This window comes from Rhinichthys klamathensis, unplaced genomic scaffold (assembly GCF_029890125.1).
Source record: "Rhinichthys klamathensis goyatoka isolate OS25496 unplaced genomic scaffold, OSU_Roscu_1.1 h1tg000303l_1, whole genome shotgun sequence".
In the NCBI taxonomy this organism is placed as follows: Eukaryota; Metazoa; Chordata; class Actinopteri; order Cypriniformes; family Leuciscidae; genus Rhinichthys; species Rhinichthys klamathensis.
Window position 1 is genome coordinate 3,889,470 of NW_026606822.1, and position 19,955 is coordinate 3,909,424.

Sequence of the window (19,955 nt, forward strand, 5' to 3'; positions counted from 1 at the left end):
TGAAAGCGGATATCTATGAAGATTTTCGATATATTTAGCAAATTAGTTGATCTATCTGTCATCTAGTTTATTTTATTTTTATTGTAAGTTTTAATCTATCTGTCTAGTTAGCCTATTGTATTATAAAATGTTAGCCTAAAGAAGCTTGATGGCTTATAGGCTATTTATTTTGTTTAATTTAGTTTAGTTTGAATTTCTGTTTTATTATTTTATTTTAATGTGTGTGTGTGTGTGTGTGTGTGTGTGTGTGTGTGTGTGTGTGTGTGTGTGTGTGTGTGTGTGCGTGCGTGCGTGTGTGTGTGTGTGTGTGTGTGTGTGTGTGTGTGTGTGTGTGTGTGTGTGTGTGTGTGTGTGTGTGTGTGTGTGTGTGTGTGTGTGTGTGAGAGAGAGAATTTCTGTTTTATTATTTTATTTTAATGTGTGTGTGTGTGTTAAAAGTAGCCTAATTGCATTTATTATTTTTTTAATATACCTTAATTTTAATTTGGTTATCGGGTTGAAATTTTTGTTTAAAATCGGCTCTCATGAAAAGTAATCAAGTAGCCTAGTGTTTTATCCATCCATCCATCCATCCATCCATCCATCTATCTATCTATATAATGCCTATATATTATTTGTGCATTTAATTTGAAGCTATTTTATGTTATATTATTTAAAGAAGCGTGAAGATTTTTTTTTTTTGAAGTTCATTTGTACTTGGCGCCAGTACTTTGTCCCAGTAGCATATGGCCCGTGAGATCCGCCTCTCTTCCCATCAACCTGCGGCTCATCCTGCTTTTCCATTGGCCTTTTATTCCAGTGACAGGCTGCTATTCCTGAACTCGCTTTAATCGCATCTATTCCGTGCGTGTATCCCTCGATACGATCAGAACCGACAGAGTTAATTCCTCAGTTTTCCACCCGTTATACGTCTATTTGCCTTGGAGACGGTCGGTTGCGCTCTAATTCAATCATCAGATCGGCATTGCGGGAGGTGGGGCCACCCAACAGAACAGCGCGCGCACACCATTATTTTCCTGTAAGTGCATGTAAGTCAATGTTTCGTTCTGTCTTACATGGTTGCAACTTGCACAAGGGCTGTAACTGTAATGCTCATTTGCACGTCGGTCTCCAAGTGCAGCGCGCGCTATATGGCTTCCATATAGATTTGTCGTTGCATAACCTATTGAGCGCCTCGCCTGTGCATCAACACGAAGTGATCCAAGGGTTTTAGACATGAATGCAATCATTCAACTTTATGAGAGTGGTGGTGCATATATATTTTTTTAGATTTGGGGTGCTAAAGACTATCAATGCTGAATGCGTAACGATGATCAGAATTGTTCCCTTTAAACTTAACTCATTGCATCAGTTAGTGTATTTCACCTGTGTACTACAGTAAGTCATTTTAATGGAGGACGTTTGAATCATGTTGACATTTTGTTTATAAAAAAAAAAATGCAACTAATAAACCATATTTTATTTTTAAGCCATATTAATAGGTCATCAGCATAAGGCTCAAATTGAATCTCCTTGGATATAGGATCAGCTGTTTAATTCATTTCATTTGTATTTTAAACAGCCTAGAAACATGAGCGATTCAGAGAAACAAACTGTCTCCGTCAAAGACAAGGATGGAGTGGAGAAAAGGGGACGAGGAAGACCAAGGAAGCATCCAAAGGTATGAAGTAATACTACATTATTAATAATCAAGTATTAAACCTGTTTAATTTCTGAGTGAAAGGAAAATAATAATGCCTCCATTATAGGCATCTAGTGGGTATTTTTATAATACCTCATGTTTTAATAATGCATCCTCAGTTTTAGTAACATTACAGTCTGTTGTATTAAAGGAGCTTCTTAATAAACTTTTTTTTTTGCAGGAATTAAGTGGGTCACCAACTACAAAAAGACCAAGAGGACGCCCAAAAGGCAGCAAAAACAAAGGCCCATCCAAGAGCGTAACTATGATTACTACTCATACTATGATTAATTCTCTTTGTGTAATTATGGCATAACTGTATGTAAATAGACACTATTTTCTCACTATTGGTGGTTAATACAACACAGCTGTCTCCTGTTTGCAAACACACAGAGACATATATGCATTATTAATTCGGAATAGTGTATGCAGGGTTTTCATTGACGGCTCATCCGCCTAGTCCGAGCAAATGCAGGTGACCCGCTGTTAGCCACTTACTGTAGCCCTGAGCAATGCACTGTCAGCTCCCGCCTCAAGAGTCCTCAATGAACTCAATGCCCCCTCCATCTGTTGTCATGTGCAGAAACGAGCTCCCTCTACTGGTGCACTAGAGAAGCATTGCTATTGACCTGTGAAAATGCATTGGAATAAATAAATAAATAAATAAATAAAAGCACCCTTGTTTTTATCCAATGATGTAGCCTGGAAAGGACGATTGCATATAACTAAATTACATATTTTTTGACACTTGAATAATTGTTATTAATTTAATTTTCTGTTCAAATAGAAATCATCGGCTTCTGTCACCAAACCGAGGGGAAAGCCTAAGAAAGAGGTACATCTTAAAATAATGGTTTACTAAAAAAATTTTTTTACTCATTTCTTTCTTCCGTGGAACACTAATGTAGAGATTTTAAAGTGAAGTCGGCATGAAGCCGGGTTTTTTCCCCCCCTATTGTGACGTATATCCTTTGAAACTGCTTCTGGAACAAGAAAAAATGTTGGCCGGGGCTTGATTTTGTCCATGAGGAAGTGATTGGATGTTTGTGGTTTGCTATTGGTGGATCTCATGTGAGTGACAGGTTGCCCCGCCCATGCGCTGGTGTAACAGAGGCCAGCTAGTAGGAGCCGTGCGACTAAACCTCACTGCCCTGGCCTCAAGAGGTGCACTAGCGACTGACACTAGAGACTGCGGTCTTTAGCGCCCTTGTTAGCACGGCTGCCTCCTATGCGAGTAGAACCGGAGGGGTTACACTGGTGCCGTGACCCGGAGGGGTTACACCAGTAAACACGTGCATTTTTGCAACATTAAGATTCTGCACAACATCCATGGAAGAAAGAAAATCATAGGAATAAATTAGTCGTTTTATTTCTGGGTGAACTGCCTCTTTAAATTTTGAATTTCAACTTGCACGGCAGTGACACCATCCTGCAAGATTTTAAAGGTCAAACTATCTTGCTAAACCTATTAAAAATGGGAGTTCATTGCAAATGTCAAATATAACATGCAGCAAAAGAGAAGCTTTGCTTTCATGCATTTTATCCCCAAACATTTGATTCCGCTCTGAACAGGAAAAGGAAAAACCTCAGGACTCATCTGAGGACGCTGAAGAAGATGAAGAGGAGGAGCAGTAAAAATCTAATCGCAGCACTACCTCATACTCAACCAAACAAACAAGCCGTCTGGTCTCAAACCTGGAATGTCATTCACGTCTTTCGACAACCACAGAAGGACAGTATCAGATGTAATATTCTGCTTTAATGCATAATGAGTTTTATGTCATTAGATCAAATTTACTGTAGAATCCAGAGTCACACTGCATACAAATATGTCATGTGTTTCCAGCTATTTTTAATATATATCTATTGGACTGAGGTGCTTTTCTACGTATGCTTTGTTTGTAGGTTTGTTCAGTAATGTTTGTGTCCAAGTTGTAGACTAGATTTAGATCAAGCTATAATTTAACTGTGTAACATCATGTGCTTGATAGTCCTCATAGAATGCATTCATGTTGCACGTCGTTTTAGCTTATAATGTGATGTTTTCCACTAGAATCCCCAGGAATCAGCATTGAAGATAATAACAAAGGTTTATATTTGGATGTATATTTCTGCATTTGTCTGTATTTATCTGTCACTATAGAAGTGTACGGAAGCATTGGTCAGTTTTGAAGCCATCACTGACACCAAGCTTGCGGGTACAAATCACACTTTGAAACTGATTGTTCGGTTTGGAACTACATGGTGACATTTATTGTACTAATCCCTTGTTTCTTAAATGGTTAAAAAAGGATTTCTGGATAAAACCTTAATGGTAAGGAAAGAAATTACACATCAAGCTAAATGATTCCCTAAAGCACTTGCTTATAGAAGTGGTTCTCAGGTGGTTTTGTTTCATCAGGACGCCAAAAAGTAAATAAAAATGTCCTTTAAAATCGAACATTGAAATGTATTAATATTGCCCACAATATGTAAAATACACAACCCACTTTTCTTTCTTTTATTTACAGCATTATTCCTTAAAGAACTGTTTGCATTACAGGGATCAGCTCAAGGTTTTCCACACCCAAGTGCTTTTGGAATTCTTAATTATTTTTATCATCTGGCTGTTGTACATGACAGATCACAACAGTGACAATAAGCTATGGTTCTCAAGGATTCAAACGTACTACTACTTTTCAGGGCACTAAAAAATGAAATGACACACTCCCTTGGTATCTTTGAATGGAGCAGAAGTGCAATCTAAATCATGGCCCATATTAATCCTCCTTAAACACTAGTATTTCATGCATTCAAGTCCTCATAACTTCAGAATTCTGAAATATTCACCTCAGGTAATACGGTGTCATGAATAGACCGCAAAAGCCCAAGACAATGTTAATCTGAAAATATTTATTCTGCAATGACCATCTGTGTAGCAGTCAATGGCCTGTATAGAAATACTTGTGTGTGACATTTTATAAATAAACTATTAGAGTTCTAAAATGTGTATTAGATTTATAGATAGTTTATTTGTATGTATAATGTGTGTTGAAATTAATAAAAAATACTTTTTCAAATTGTTTATGCATTTACATATTTTACAATAAAAAAATGTACTGTTATAATATATTTATTATTATATATTAAACATGTTTCAAATATTATTAGCACAAAACATATAATATCAGAGTAGCCTGGAAGGAGTTATGTTGCTATGCTGGTATAATAATTTTAAGAAATATGTTTCCACTTCAATTTAAATACTAAAATGGATATATTTTGGGATATATCTTATAGGGTTTTTATTATTAAAGCTATTAGATGGATTTAGATTTTATAATTGTTTATGATGTTTTATATTCACTTCAATTTAAACTAAAAGTGCAGAGGTATGATTATATTTTTGGAGATATGCCTATTTTTATAGAGATTTTTGAGCAATTGTAGAGATATTTGATAGATCTGTATATTTCATAATTTGTCTTCTTGGTTAATGTTGTTTAGTTGTATACATATTGGTTACGATGATTCTTTAAGATTGTAATGGTGATGGATGTTATACACAGTTGTATGTAATGATTGGACGAAGAGTGACACGTTTTTTGTAGGCTACACTACAGTACGACAAAGTTACGGGTTTTTTTTAATACTGATTTATTCATTGATTTGATTGAATTTATTCAATCAAATTAATAATATTATAACAATTTTACATTAAATAATTGTTTAAAGTAACAATAACAATAATAAAAATAAACGGAATACTGTATATTCTGAAAAAATATTGTATTTTTTAATTAAATACTGTTTATATCAAATTAATAATATTATATCACCTATTGTTAATGTTACTGTAACCATAATAAATTATTAAAAAATAATAAAACGATTTATAATTAATAACAATAATATTAACGTGTACAATGAACAGATTACTAAGCGCAATTTCACACCCGCAGGCCTTATTCTCTAAACACAAGAACGCGGCTGTTATCCGTATGCGCCGTGCAGGATGCGCACATTCCGTAGCGGTTTCGATAATGGCGTCTGTCTCCGAGATGCGCTCGGCTTTGGAAAAATGAAGCGTAGAAGAGTCTATTTCCAGTGATTCACGCGGGGTTTCCAGTTCGCGGACTTTACCTCTCTATCCGCGCGGCAGGATCAGGTTCCGATCTCAGTCACAACGCCCAGCCCGAGATGATGAAGCTTAAGTCGAACCAAACGCGCACCTATGATGGAGACGGTTACAAGAAGCGGGCCGCCTGCCTGTGCTTCAGGAGCGAGGACGAGCAGGAGGTGAGTACCGGTACCGGTGCCGGTGAAACGAACGGGCCGCCGGGAGGGAGAGCGCGCGATGCGTGCGTCTCTCAACGCGTCAGCTGGTTAATATCAAACGCTTTAGCGGCGTGCTATCAGCGGTTAGCGTGGACTAACGTTAGTTAGCGGAGTTGGCCTAGCGTTAAACGACTCGACTAGCAAAGTAGCAATAATCAACGAAGCGCGCGACTCGGTGACAGCTTGATTGATTCATTGACATTCATTTGATTGGATCTCAGTTGAGATATGTCATAATATTTGAAAGACTTTCTTGCCGTAAAGTACTGTGGTGGTAACGTTACCATGGTACAGTGATGGTCATACTATGGTAACCGTGTCCAAAAAACATGAAAATACTATTATTTTTCCTTGAACACCACTAACAACAAAGTATATCCGATGGTAAAAGTGGTTTGGTACTGATATTTCATATATGTCTCATGAATATGGCACTCCCAATGGTTTTTATATATTTACAGTACTCCCAAGAATACCATGGCACTTATCCAACATAGTAAGTTACCATGGTCATTTTTGTAAGTATATGTATCATCTAATACCATGAGTGCCACTACAGCAGTTTATAAACCAAATCACTTTATCCATTGTTTTAAAGCATAGTTAAAATTGGTAAAATGAGAATTTCCTGTTGTGACGAAAAACATTTTACTATACTGTTTATTGACAGAAAACAAGGGACCTCGCATGCAATCTAATTTGATCCCCAATTCCATGGATTTCATCTTACATCAAAACAAAGCAGGATTTAAAAGGGCAAAAATTGGGGTGAATGTGTTCTTATGTCAGACATTTATATAAATTGTTCATAGGAACATTTTTGGCAAACTGTTGTAGCCTACATTCACATTTAGGATCATTCTACACACGTCTTTACCAATGAGACCCTCACCAAATTGCTGAAATTACTCCTATTGTATGACATATTTACTTAAAAATGTGTTAAAATGCCAGGAGATTTTATACTGACACAAGGGGAAGCATAGCTTCTGTTAATGAGCTCTAGCCAATGGTGATTATTTCACAATGATCTATATTATTAATTGTCCGGTATATTGTTCAGCCGGTCTGATAGACTGAAGTCTTGTAATGTGTCACACAGGTGTTATTGGTGAGCAGCAGCAGACACCCAGACAAATGGATCGTACCTGGAGGAGGAATGGAGCCCGAGGAAGAGCCCAACGTCGCCGCTGCCCGAGAAGTCTGTGAAGAGGTTTGACTTTGATTGATTCACGTACTTCTCTAGGATTATTATGCATCACTTTCATTATTTATCTTGGTCAGCAAGTTATAGTTCACCCAAAAATGAAAATTCTGTCATTAATTACTCACCCTCATGTCGTTCCAAACCTCTAAGACTTTCATTCATCTTCGGATCACAAATTAAGATATTTTTAATGAAATCTGAGAGATTTCTGTCCCTCCATTGACAGCTACACAACTACCACTTTGACACTTCAAAAAGTTCAGTAAGAGATCGTAAAACTAATCCATATGAATTGAGCGGTTTAGTCCAAAATTTCTCAAGAGACTCGATCACTTTATATGATGAACAGATTTAATTTATGCTTTTATTCACATATAAACATTGATCAACTCACATCAGTTGTGGTAAACAGAAGCTCAAGCTTGTTTGCTTGACGTGTGAGAACCAATGAGGTTCATTCTCGTGTTACACATCACGTTTGAGCTTCTGTAAGAACCAATGAGGTTCATTCTCGTGTTACGCATCACGTTTGAGCTTCTGTAAGAACCAATGAGGTTCATTCTCGTGTTACACATCACGTTTGAGCTTCTGTAAGAACCAATGAGGTTCATTCTCGGGTTACACATCACGTTTGAGCTTCTGTAAGAACCAATGAGGTTCATTCTCGTGTTACGCATCACGTTTGAGCTTCTGTAAGAACCAATGAGGTTCATTCTCATGTTACGCATCACGTTTGAGCTTCTGTAAGAACCAATGAGGTTCATTCTCATGTTACGCATCACGTTTGAGCTTCTGTAAGAACCAATGAAGTTCATTCTCGTGTTACGCATCACGTTTGAGCTTCTGTAAGAGCCAATGAGGTTTGTTCTCCTGCGTCAAGCTGGTTTGGACTAAACCGTTCAATTCATATGGATTAGTTTTACGATCTCTTTATGAACTTTTTGAAGCGTCAAACTCAAAGTGTCAGTTGTGTAGCTGTCAATGGAGGGACATTAAAAAGTTCTTCATCTGTGTTCCGAAGATGAACGAAAGTCTTAGAGGTTTGAAATGACATGAGGGTGAGTCATTAATGACGGAATTTAAATTTTATGGTGAACTATATAGGAAATAGGTTGTTAAAGTTTCATACATTGTTTGTAGGAGATCTCGTTAATTTGTCATGATTTTACAGTGCTAGTGCTTCATAGGTTTGGCTAATGTGCATAAAACATACACAAAATTTTAGCTCTAAATCTCGGTGGAGTGACCAATAGGCCTGATAATTTGAATATGGCCAAATACCAGATAATTAAAATCCTCAGCGATGTTATTAGGCTATGTTCAGACTGCCAGCAAAAATCTGAGGTTTTGCACATTCAGATTCGATCCAGATGGGTTTCTGAAAAAAACACATGAAATCGGATTTTTTCAAATGCTTTTCGGTGTTTTGAAATGCTATTCCAATCAGGTTTTTACAGATGTGTCTCAGTCTGGACGCTCTGGCTGCTCAAATTGGATTTCAAACTATCATTTGTGTCACTCTTAACGCGATTGCGAGATGATTAATGCACCTCCATTTTCCCTACATCCGTTTTGAAAGCCTCGTCACATAAGTGTGTACATCTACGTCATTACCCATGCAGATTGATTGGTTATGTCTGGCCACACAAATCTTATTTGATCACTTGCAATTAATAGTGCCTGAAAAGTATGGGATGATTTTAGTATCAAAATGATTAACACGTGCAAGCACACTTATCAATGAACTTGATACATGTTGCAGAAATGTTTTATCCATGCCTTTCAACTTGTGTGTGCAAAATTCAAAATTGAATGAATGTGAAGCAATTTGTACAAATAGAGACATTTTTGTGAATACAAATGTTTTCCTTTGTATTAGTGTATCATAATTTGCACATGCAACACAGAAGACGTGCATGTGTGGATCAGGTGACGCGCGTGCATTCATTGACTCGTTTCATTGAGTCGATCCTATTTGATTCATTTAGATTTTGAGACTTTCATTTCGCGGGTTTCGCCTTGCACGATCCACACACAGCTGTCTGAGAAAAGCTGCTACCACTAGATGGCAGTATTCTGCTAAAACAGACAACGGCCGCATGATCAAGCGTTCTTCCGCATTTAAGACGCTTAATGAGAGTGATATTGAAGCACCAAATTTAGTACACAATAATATAGGCCTACCCTATTAATAAAGCATACTTTATAGAGGCAAACATTACGTCAGATTATGAACAACACCCATAGAAAACCATTATAAAACGCTTAACGTGCAATCGCGCGTTGCATGTTCAGTAAGGTGTATTGGCTACTGAGTTTAAATATCACCGTCTTACTGCATTGACGTTAAGCTTTTTCTTTATAATATGCTCTATGGGAGGAAAACTATATAGCCTACAGACAAGAGACTACATGAACGCAACGCACGGCGTTTCAAGTTAATACAATTTTCCTTCCTGTTAAAAAAAAGGTGAAATTTCGCAGTTGCGTTCATATTATATGCTTATTTTTATCTGACTACACATTGTGTACATAGTATACAAGCAGGAATTTGAAAATGTCTGTTTTTAAATATTAAAGACGATTTTCGCAGTACATTTGTTTTCCCTTGACCCTTAGTCTTACTATAGCACGATGAGTTTTAACAATATGCAACCATTGTATATCGACATGAAATATTAATTGAAAATCAACTGGCGTAGCGGGCCAGTAGCTGCATATTTCTACACGAGAATGCTTTGACGCGCTAACCACAGCTCATGATGCACAAGGGAACGTCTGCCAATTCCACTAACTGCGTTAAAACCACTGATCTATAATGTCATTCTATATAGATCAGTGGTTAAAACGTATAATTTGTTTTAATTCAAATTACTTTTTAAATTTAATAACAGACATTTTCAAATTCCAAAGCTCGTAGAAGGTTTCTGTAAGACTGACTTACAAGTAAAATTTGGACAATACTTCCCTTCATGTAGCCTGTATTCTGCAGAAAAATACTGTAATTCACCAAAAGGGTTTTTTCATGTTCAAAATGGTTGTAGTATGTTCAGTGACTACTGGCTTACTACAGGTGAAATTGCCCCAATAACTCCCTTCATGTAGCCTATTTAGTAAACAATTATTATTTTATAAAAAAATTACTGTAATTAACCAAACGGGTTTTTGGTGACTTACTACAAGTGAATAATGTAAAATTTCACCTGACTTGTCACTAGGAACGTACTACAACCTTTGGAACATGAATAGAAAAAACATTTACAGTAAATTAAAAAATTGTAGGCTACTGTTCAATCGAGATATTGGCTGGACATAGTACAGTAACAGTAGGCTAAGTCAGTCTGCCCACTAGACTTCCAAGGTTATAATATAACCTTGGAAATTATAATATATAGCAATAGAAGGTTATAATATAACCTTGGAAATATGTTCATTTGAATGAATGACTGGACGTTTATATTTTTTTGACTGTGAGTGGAGTTTGCAGATGGTCCCTTTATAAAATGAGGCGAATATCAAACCTAAAACTTACTTCACTGCGCTCTCGGACCGGTTGCTCTCCCATTCACATGCAAAGTTAAACGCAACTGCAGAATTTTTATTTCATGTTAAGCTTTTTCTTTTTAACAGGCTCGGGAAGGAAATGTTATTAACTTGAAACGCGCACATTGCGTTCATGTAGTCTCTTGTCTGTAGGCTATATAGTTTTCCTCCCATAGAGCATATTATAAAGAAAAAGCTTAACGTCAATGCAGTAAGACGGTGATATTTAAACTCAGTAGCCAATACACCTTACTGAACATGCAACGCGCGATTGCACGTTAAGCGTTTTATAATGGTTTTCTATGGGTGTTGTTCATAATCTGACGTAATGTTTGCCTCTATAAAGTATGCTTTATTAATAGGGTAGGCCTATATTATTGTGTACTAAATTTGGTGCTTCAATATCACTCTCACTAAGCGTCTTAAATGCGGAAGAACGCTTGATTAAGCCTTGTTTATACTCGACGCGTCCGCAAGAGCGCGAAGGTGCGCGCGGCAAAAATGACGTCATTGCGGTGTGGGCGGTCGTGCGCGTTGGGTGCGCAAGACCCCATTTCGCCTGGCGGTGTGCACGGCACTTTTTATAACATCGCGCGCGGCGCCGCATCCGAAGATGAACGACTTCGAGCCGAATCTGGCCGAACTGGTACGTCTGTATCAGCATGTTTATGGTCCTTCTATATACAGAGACATTTGCATTGATGGGCGACCATAAAAGCCTTTCATTTTGTGAATAGGAACACATTTGCATTAAGCACCCAGTTTGCACTTGTCTAAAGTAACTGCTTACATTTAGAAAATAAGCCTACAATAGCAGAAGTAAGCCCTGCTGATGAAATTAAGGTTTAAACACTCTTCAATAAGGCTTCAGTTGTTTAGTTTACATGCAGTGAAAGTACAATAAACCTACTGCATTTAATACTATTTTTATATGAATCAGCAATTAATAAACTACTAATAAACGGCAAACTACTTCTTCACTGCTGATTCCTGGTGGTTTAGAAGAGAATTACTCCGAGTCGCCCCCTGTCGTTTCACAGAATAGCACAACGGCGAGCGCGTCAAGTATAAACGCCTCGTCCGTTTGGAGAGGTGCGCGCGCAGTCAGCGGAGACTCGCGCTCTTGCGGACGCGTCGAGTATAAACAAGGCTTTATGCGGCCGTTGTCTGTTTTAGCAGAATACTGCCATCTAGTGGTAGCAGCTTTTCTCAGACAGCTGTGTGTGGATCGTGCAAGGCGAAACCCGCGAAATGAAAGTCTCAAAATCTAAATGAATCAAATACACAAGTTTACGCGCCAAATCATGGGCGCCGCCATAACTCTACTTAAATGCACTTCATTTCCGCCGGAAGAGGTTTGCACACAGCGTCTGCCGGTGTACACAGCGACGGTTCCACGACTGGAGATGGCGTTACTATCCCCCACCCGAATTCAGTGCAGAACACTAACATGACGACGTGGCCCAGCATAACGTACAGCGAGATTTGCTCCTACTTCGTGCAATCCATGGCAATAGATGGAAAAGCAATTGGACAATCTGAAAGCCGTCGAGGCATATCAATATCTGCACAGCAACAAAGTCGGTTGTGTCATGTCATACACAGCTAGATAAAACAGACATAACGTGCAAATAACTATCAGTTTATGTCCGTGGTAATAGCAAATGTATCTGTGTGTTACTTTAATGTTTCTTTTAACATAATAACAACAATTGTGGCTAAATAAGTGTTTGCAGTTTATAGCTTAATCAGGGAAGACATTTACATGATTATAGGAAATAAAAGAAGCATGTTGTTGCGGATGGAATACGTGTTTGTATTTGGAAAACGGACTGTAACCTATAACATGACTTACTGCTGAGCTATAAATAAAGACATGATCTCTTTTGCAATTATCCTTATGACTCTGCATTGTTTTACCTGCTGTGTACCAACCAACCATTTTACCGGTTAAAATACCTTTAAATGTCGAAACTAACCCCTTAAAATGCAGTAGCCTATTCTACTTACAACAAAACGATTGAAGCCTCTACTTATTGCAATAAATAATGCAATCACTTTTCGCCACCGTGCCGGATCTCCGGCGTGCGGCCGTGAGAAAAATATTTTCCCGATTCATTTTTGTCCAGCTTTAACGTGTTAAAATATTTAATGCAAACGCAACATCTGTTCTTTCTGTCATCCTTTTGCTAGGGTTATGACCATTCTCTTATTCACGCAAATGCTTTAACCACTCATGCGCGACAAGACAAAAGAGAACGCGCTGTCAGTGAATGTCCTCCTGACGATCCGAACTATATCATAGGCTTCTTAGCTAGAGTGCAAAGTGTGTGTGTGTGTGTGTGTGTGTGTGAGCCATGATGATAATAATTAGGCGATCGAACTGTGTGTGAGAGAGAGGCGCGGGCGCGATACTGTGTGAGTGTGTTTGTGTGTAAACAATGGAGCGCATGGACCTCTTCGTAGCTGGTTTGCGGTCGTAGAACTCTCTATCTAACCACTCGTTCAGGTGCTTTCTCGAGTGTTTACAACCAACTATCACACACATCGTTCCCGAACCACCTTTCTTCATGTTGTAATTGTTATGTCACTGCGATATCAGCGCTTTGTCGAAGCTAGCTAGCAAAACAAACCCAGACCGCCAGAACGGAAGTGGGTTGCATCGACGGGAGGAGTTTAGGATGTAGAGCGGAAACGGCTCATAAACTTGTGTAGAATGCACGCGCGTCACCTGATCCACACATGCACGTCTTCTGTGTTGCATGTGCAAATTATGATACACTAATACAAAGGAAAACATTTGTATTCACAAAAATGTCTCTATTTGTACAAATTGCTTCACATTCATTCAATTTTGAATTTTGCACACGCAAGTTGAAAGGCATGGATAAAACATTTCTGCAACATGTATCAAGTTCATTGATAAGTGTGCTTGCACGTGTTAATCATTTTGATACTATAATCATCCCATAGAAAAGATCTGATTTGAGAAAAAATCTGATTTGCCTGCAGTCTGAACATAGCCTTAGTCTATCATTACTAACAATAACTGTATTAACTCGGATGCTCTGGCGTATATTTTTGACTTGATCCATTGTGCAAACATGGAAACTCTAGGTTTTTGCTCTCCTGACATTTAACCTATGGGGTTTCTCATTAAGAGAAGTGATAATGTTCCATCAGCTGAGATCTGCCATCTGACAGACGGTGAACATGCTGCTCATTCTGCCGGGACGATCGCCTTACAGTTTTAAAGGGCATTACACTCAGATTAAGAGCTGCTCTTCACACCTCGACTGCCAGACAGTAGCCAAGAGTGACCGTGGACTATAAACGTACCATGACACAAAGCCAACTGCATTCTGGGGGATTGTCCTGACGTCTGTGACCACATGAAAAATGAAATGTTAGAATGTTAAATTAGAATAGAATATTTCAGATTCTCCCTTTCTAGGTGACTAATCAAATGCAAGTAAATTAGTGTTATTGGTCATGTGACTTTGCACAGACGGTCAGATGTTCTTGCTTACGTTGAAGCTTAAGATTCACTCAAATTACGAGTTTCAGGTTTCCTGAGTGTCAAGCAAAAGAGACAAACCTCACATTGTTCTCCTGATTATATCATTGGTTATAATAAAACAATACACTATCTTTCAGAAGGGTCAATTTGGGGTCAATAAGATTTGTTTATTTTTGAGAGAGAAAAATTCATACTTATTATTTAGAAAGGATGATCAAAAGTGACAGTAAAGACATTTATAATGTCACAAAAGATTTATAGGATGCTGTTCTTTTGAAAGTATCCTGAAAAAAATGACTGTTTTAAAAAAAAATATGGTTGTTTTCAACATTGATAATAATAATAAATGTTTCTTGAGCAGCAAATCAGCATATTAGAATGATTTCTGAAGGATCATGTGACACTGAAGACTGGAGTAATGATGCTGAAAATTCAGATTTGATCACAGGAATAAATTACATTTTAAGTTATATTCAAATAGAAAACAGTTATTTTAAATTGTAATAATATATATATTTTTTTAAATCAAATTAGTGCAGATTTGGTGAACATAAGAGACTTCTCTAAAAAAAAAAAATGAACGGTAGTGTGTATTAAATTTGAAAGAAAAATGCAAAAAGCAATAGCATTTTCACTAGTGGTCTTCTACTTTTGGACCACCGCTGTATAATCAGGACTAAATTTAGACCATGTTTAACGACAATCAACTACTCAAGTTGAGGTCAACCGCCATGTTGTGTACATGACATTTGGCCTAAAGAGCGTCATGATGGATCGCTATCACTCCGGACGGGTGTAGACTGTCACTGCCTTCATGTTCCTGCTCACTAGATCAAAACAAACTCTGTCTCCGAAAACATATCAGCTATCAAATCCCACACAGGACCTGACCTCATTATAACGACAAAACAAACCCGCAATGTTTCAGTTTCATCCATTCATTGTTTTATAGGCTGGTGTCAAGGGCACTTTAGGAAGACTAGTAGGAATATTTGAGGTAAGTACAACTATTATGAGAAAAGCATGGTTTTCTATAAAAGCTGATTATTGGTAAGCATTTCAAATGTTGTGCTGCTTGTCTTAACTATTTTAACTTTTTGTTTTATACTCAGAATCGAGATAGGAAACACAGAACGTATGTGTACGTTCTCATTGTAACCGAAGTTCTGGAAGATTGGGAGGATTCAGTAAACATTGGTAAGTACTTCCGAATAATCCACTATCCAGCATCCACAATTTTTTGTATATACTGTATGTATACAAAATTCAGTGTATATAATGAATAAATTGCGCACATGACACATAAATCAGATTAACACAGACACGTGGCAATGTTTACGCAACGTTTACATGATGTAGATCTCATCAGAATAATACCCAATTCTAAATAATATCATTAGCCGCGTTTCCACTGTCACTTCCGGGGCTTACTCGGGGCCAACGGCCAGGATTTCTGGCCCGTCGAATACCTTGGGCCAAAGCGGGCCAGCTCGGGCTAGAGGCGTGCTCAAGGTAAAAGGCGGAGTTTATTGGTGTTATGGAACGTTAAGATCTGAAGCAAGATGCACATTTCACTTTGTTATATCGCGCAAAATAATCGCTGCTCGAAATGGAGAATCGCCTGTACTGGTCTGTCGAAGATACCAAAGCTCTTCTGAGCATTTGGGCAGAAGAAAGGGTACAACGTCAATTTGACGGCGTGTGAAGAAACAAAGACGTTATAAAATACATCGATTAGTGCTGCACGATTAATCATATCGCAATCGTAATCGCGATGTCAAGCCTATGCGATTATATGACGCAAAATACTGCGATTTTACATGAAATAAACAAATTTGGGCTGTTAACGCAGCATCTGTTATTTTTTGTCATCCTTTGGCTAGTGTTACATGATCCCGCTCTTATTCATGCGAATGCTTTAAACCATCGAAAGAGAGCGCGCTGCCTGTGACTGTCCTGACTGAAAGACGGACGCGCGCCAGTATCATGCGCAAGTACAGACCGCGCGCCAGAATACAGTTCTCTTTCCGCTTGAAGTGAGCGAACTGTAACACACACAATTATGCCAAAATATAATTTGTCGAGTGTCTTCATAACATAAGAGCAGTCTTATGATGGTCATAAAGAGTTGTGAGAGAATAAGGCGCGTGTGAGATCCGCGTCTCTGTCAGCAACTCTTAAAGGGCCCGCATCCAATAATGCTCTCTGTCAGTAAAGTTAATCAAAGAACAAAGGGAACAGAGAAAAACACTCGCTGCTCTTGACCAAAGAACTTGTGTAGCTTTAAATAGGATTTTAGTCATTATAATTTATCATTTATGCAGCGCAGACTGTTTGATAACTTTATTCAATTTCTGTATATGTCCTACCCGTTAGACTGGAAGAGCACAGGTAAATATGACATTTATTATGGGTTTATGTGAGGATTGTTTGAAGTTCACTTAAATTAAAATTAAATAAATTTTTATCCAGACATCAATGGCTTATTGATCATTATAGGTGTTATCAATCATTTAGTTGTTGTTGCTAGTTTAAGTTGAGAAATACACATTTCAGAATTATCACTAATCTGTGTGTGCATTTTGCTTTAGAACCAAGCAGCAAGTTGACTCATGAAACCATTTGTTTATTATATCGCTATCGCAATATTGACCTCAATAATCGCAATATGACATTTTCCCCAAATCGTGCAGCCCTAACATCGATGCTGAACTTTCTAAGCTAATCATTCAGCGAGCAACGCTTCAAGTTCAGGAAAAAAAAAAAGTTGCGGGCGCAGTATTGTACAAGGCGATTCAAACGCACAATGGACAAAGCGGAGCTCAGAGAAGGAACTTTCCAAATTCCATGGTTGGACTTGATGGGGGTCACCGTCCCTCTGTTAGTGGCGACTCGCGAGACAATCTGGACACTATTGCAGGCTGCGGCCACGGCCGGTGAGTTAGGCTCAATCCCAATTCACCCCTTGGCCCTACCCCTCCGTTTTGCGCGTTCACGTCAAGGGGTAGGGTGTCCCGATTCTTGTTGAGATCGAGGGGTAGGGCTACATAGCCCTCGAAACGGAGATTTTTCAGAGGCACACTCCAAACGGAGGGCTTCGAGAAAGTTCGCAGAATGCATCGCGCATCACCGGCGAGATGGCTTCGCAAACGGTTAAACATTTAAGGGTGCTTTCACACCTGGATCGATTGGAGACGTTGTTCCGAAACAAAGGGGCGTTTCCCTTTTGGCCCGGTTCGTTTGGTCATATGTGAACACAACAATCGCACTCTGAATCGGAACAAAACAACCGAGCCGAGACCGCCTAGAAGAGGTGGTCTCGGCTCGATTCCATACAAACCCTGGAGCGGTTCGTTTGTAGTGAGAACACAACCGACCCACGAACCGGAACAAATCAATAAGCAAGGTGGTCTCGTACCTTTATGTACTGCTGTCGGAGTTTTTTCGCCTTTGCGCGGCACTGCTCGACGGACCGCTCATAACCCCTCTCTTTCATTTTATAGCTGATCTTCTTGCACACTTCGGTGTTCTTGTGTGTAGTGTCCAATATCCGGGAGATGTGTTCTTCCGACCAAATATCTATGAGGCATTTCACCTCTTCGTAGCACCAAGTCAACCCGCGATTCATTTTGTGTTAGGCTACTGTTGTCATGGCGATGTCCCACAATGGAATGCGCGAGCTGAACACATAAGGTAGTGATGAAAAGGCGTAAGGAAAGCCCTGGAAGGGTGTGCGATTTGGACCGCTTTACAACAGTGTGGTGTGAACAGAGTGACGTATTAAATTGATTCGGAACAAAGTATTCTGTTTCGGATCTGTTCCGGAACAAAACAAATCGATCCAGGTGTGAAAGCACCCTAAATTTAGCGCCAGATGACACCACCGTGCACTTTATTTACTCTTATAATAATGATATAGTCATTTAAATTAAGAAATTGTATAATAAATTAGCTTTCCGAAACAGAAAAGACATACATTTCGAGGAAGGAACGTTATAAGCATCATGTTTCCTCAAAGTTAAGAGCAGCTGCGCTGATTGTCAGTCGTTGTCATGAAGAAATCCTGTAAAAACTCCGTAACGGCAGAGCCATCGCCGAGACGCCGACGACTGATGACGTATCGGGTTCATGAAGGGTTGTTCCATTTCGTAGGGGAATATTTCAACCCCTTGGGCCTTGTAACTCTGTTTTAAGGGCCAAGGGGTACACTCGAAAACAAGGGGTAGGGCCAAGGGGTGAATTGGGATTGAGCCTAAATATACATGCTATCTTCCTAACTTAAAAAATAAATAAATTCATAATACCCGCTGAAATGGGTTGGGTTGTGTGACGTTTGATCCCGAAAGGCGTGTTAGGGGCGGGGTTTAGGGCAGCGCTGCGGGGCTACTGGCCCGGCAGTGGAAACGCAAGCCCGTGCTTGAGGCCCGAGGCCACTGGCTCGGCTCGGCTCGGCTCGCGGTTAGCCCTGGCCCGGCAGTGGAAACGCGGCTAGTGTGAGATTTACAAGTGTGTAAAACATTAAAAGGTCCTGAAATCCAAAGTTTGTGATTGCCGCACACACAGTTGCATCGCAATCGACCCGTTTGGCTCATAACAACTGCTTGTCGTTTTTGTTTTGACAGGGAGAAAAAGGGAATGGTTCAAAATTGACGATGCCATGGAAGTATTGCAGTGTCACAAACCAGTACAGGCCACTTACTTCACGGCTCTACGGGAAGGCTGTCTGAACAGTAACGGGACGCCCCTGGTGGCCACGATAGGAGAAGACACGTCGCCCACCTACAGCATTAATCAGAGCTCCGTCTCCGATATCAGATAACTAATGCAAAACACAGACACTCCGGATGCTTCCACCACTCTTGCTCTTAATTTCATTATTCTGTTTTTATTTGGATTCTTTTTCTTTAAAAGACACAAAAAACAATGGTTTGCCAAGGCTTTTTGAGCGCCAAGAAGGTGGCAAAGGCATCAGGTGTTGGTTGAATATGCGAAAGGATGTTTTGTAAATGTAACACTTTTGCTTTTCCCTGTTTAGTTCTCCTTTCATGCGGACTGTTGCATGAAACCCACGTCCCTTTAGCGCCCTCCGTGCGGCCCGAGTGTGCGATTAAACGAATGCAAGAACTACTTTTTACTGTTGTGATGTAAAAATATACACATGGTGCGTGAGCATGTGGCTTTCAGTATTTTTACACATTGGATTTCCTCTGCGTGCGTATGTGTGTGTGTGAACAAGCTTTTCGTTAGTTCTATTATCGCGGTTGCGAGGGGAAGCGTTTAGTCGTCTGAATGGTGGAACTGTGTGAACTTGATAGTTTTGCATGAACACTGGTATTTATTTGTCTTATGAGTTTGTGTGATGCGATGAATGTTTAACCTGTACTTCGTGTTAAATTGTTGCTCTTAACTTAACCTTTTTTTTTTTGTCTTGCCATCTTGTAAATAACTTATGGGCCTCCAAAAAAACACATTTAATTTATTCTAGTACCTGATTAGACTGGAGAGTAATTCTACATGCGCACTTTTTTTTTAATTTAGAACTTTTTTTCCAACCAGCTGATGAATCCTGTGTGTAAAGTGTGTGGTTTTGTGCCGTTAGCAGCACCAATTAATTGCAACTGAATTGTTCAGACTTTATTTTTGCAATTCTGTTTGGTGCCGCTATTGATGCAGAAACGAAACACTTC

The 19,955-nt window shown here is 39.1% G+C and overlaps 2 protein-coding genes across 3 annotated transcripts; both read left to right on the plus strand.

Annotated features, from left to right (window-relative positions):
• The first annotated feature begins 928 nt into the window (after positions 1–928).
• Positions 929–3,599, plus strand: hmga1b (high mobility group AT-hook 1b). Of its 2 annotated transcripts, none has more exons than XM_056270452.1 (5): positions 929–1,028; positions 1,567–1,660; positions 1,863–1,940; positions 2,469–2,516; positions 3,254–3,599. In XM_056270452.1, exons 2-5 carry the CDS (start codon positions 1,571–1,573, stop codon positions 3,314–3,316), a joined length of 279 nt encoding a protein of 92 aa, XP_056126427.1. In that variant the 5' UTR covers positions 929–1,028; positions 1,567–1,570; the 3' UTR covers positions 3,317–3,599. The 2 variants fall into 2 exon arrangements, with proteins under 2 accessions (XP_056126427.1, XP_056126428.1); XM_056270453.1 differs by having other exon boundaries at positions 929–1,018.
• Positions 3,600–5,666: 2,067 nt separating this feature from the next.
• nudt3b (nudix (nucleoside diphosphate linked moiety X)-type motif 3b) lies at positions 5,667–19,192 on the plus strand. The gene is made up of 5 exons (XM_056270445.1): positions 5,667–5,959; positions 7,101–7,211; positions 15,221–15,265; positions 15,381–15,465; positions 18,891–19,192. The coding sequence occupies exons 1-5, from the start codon at positions 5,861–5,863 to the stop codon at positions 19,085–19,087; spliced, it is 537 nt and encodes a 178-aa protein (XP_056126420.1). The 5' UTR covers positions 5,667–5,860; the 3' UTR covers positions 19,088–19,192.
• Positions 19,193–19,955: the final 763 nt, after the last annotated feature.

Bases quoted from the DNA above. Each gene is read 5' to 3' on its own strand.
- hmga1b (XM_056270452.1), top strand. From the start codon at position 1,571: ATGAGCGATTCAGAGAAACAAACTGTCTCCGTCAAAGACAAGGATGGA. The intron at 1,661-1,862 runs GTATGAAGTAAT...TTTTTTTTGCAG, and splicing joins GACCAAGGAAGCATCCAAAG to GAATTAAGTGGGTCACCAAC. The intron at 1,941-2,468 runs GTAACTATGATT...CTGTTCAAATAG, and splicing joins ACAAAGGCCCATCCAAGAGC to AAATCATCGGCTTCTGTCAC.
- nudt3b (XM_056270445.1), top strand. From the start codon at position 5,861: ATGATGAAGCTTAAGTCGAACCAAACGCGCACCTATGATGGAGACGGT. The intron at 5,960-7,100 runs GTGAGTACCGGT...TGTGTCACACAG, and splicing joins GGAGCGAGGACGAGCAGGAG to GTGTTATTGGTGAGCAGCAG. The intron at 15,266-15,380 runs GTAAGTACAACT...TTTTATACTCAG, and splicing joins GACTAGTAGGAATATTTGAG to AATCGAGATAGGAAACACAG.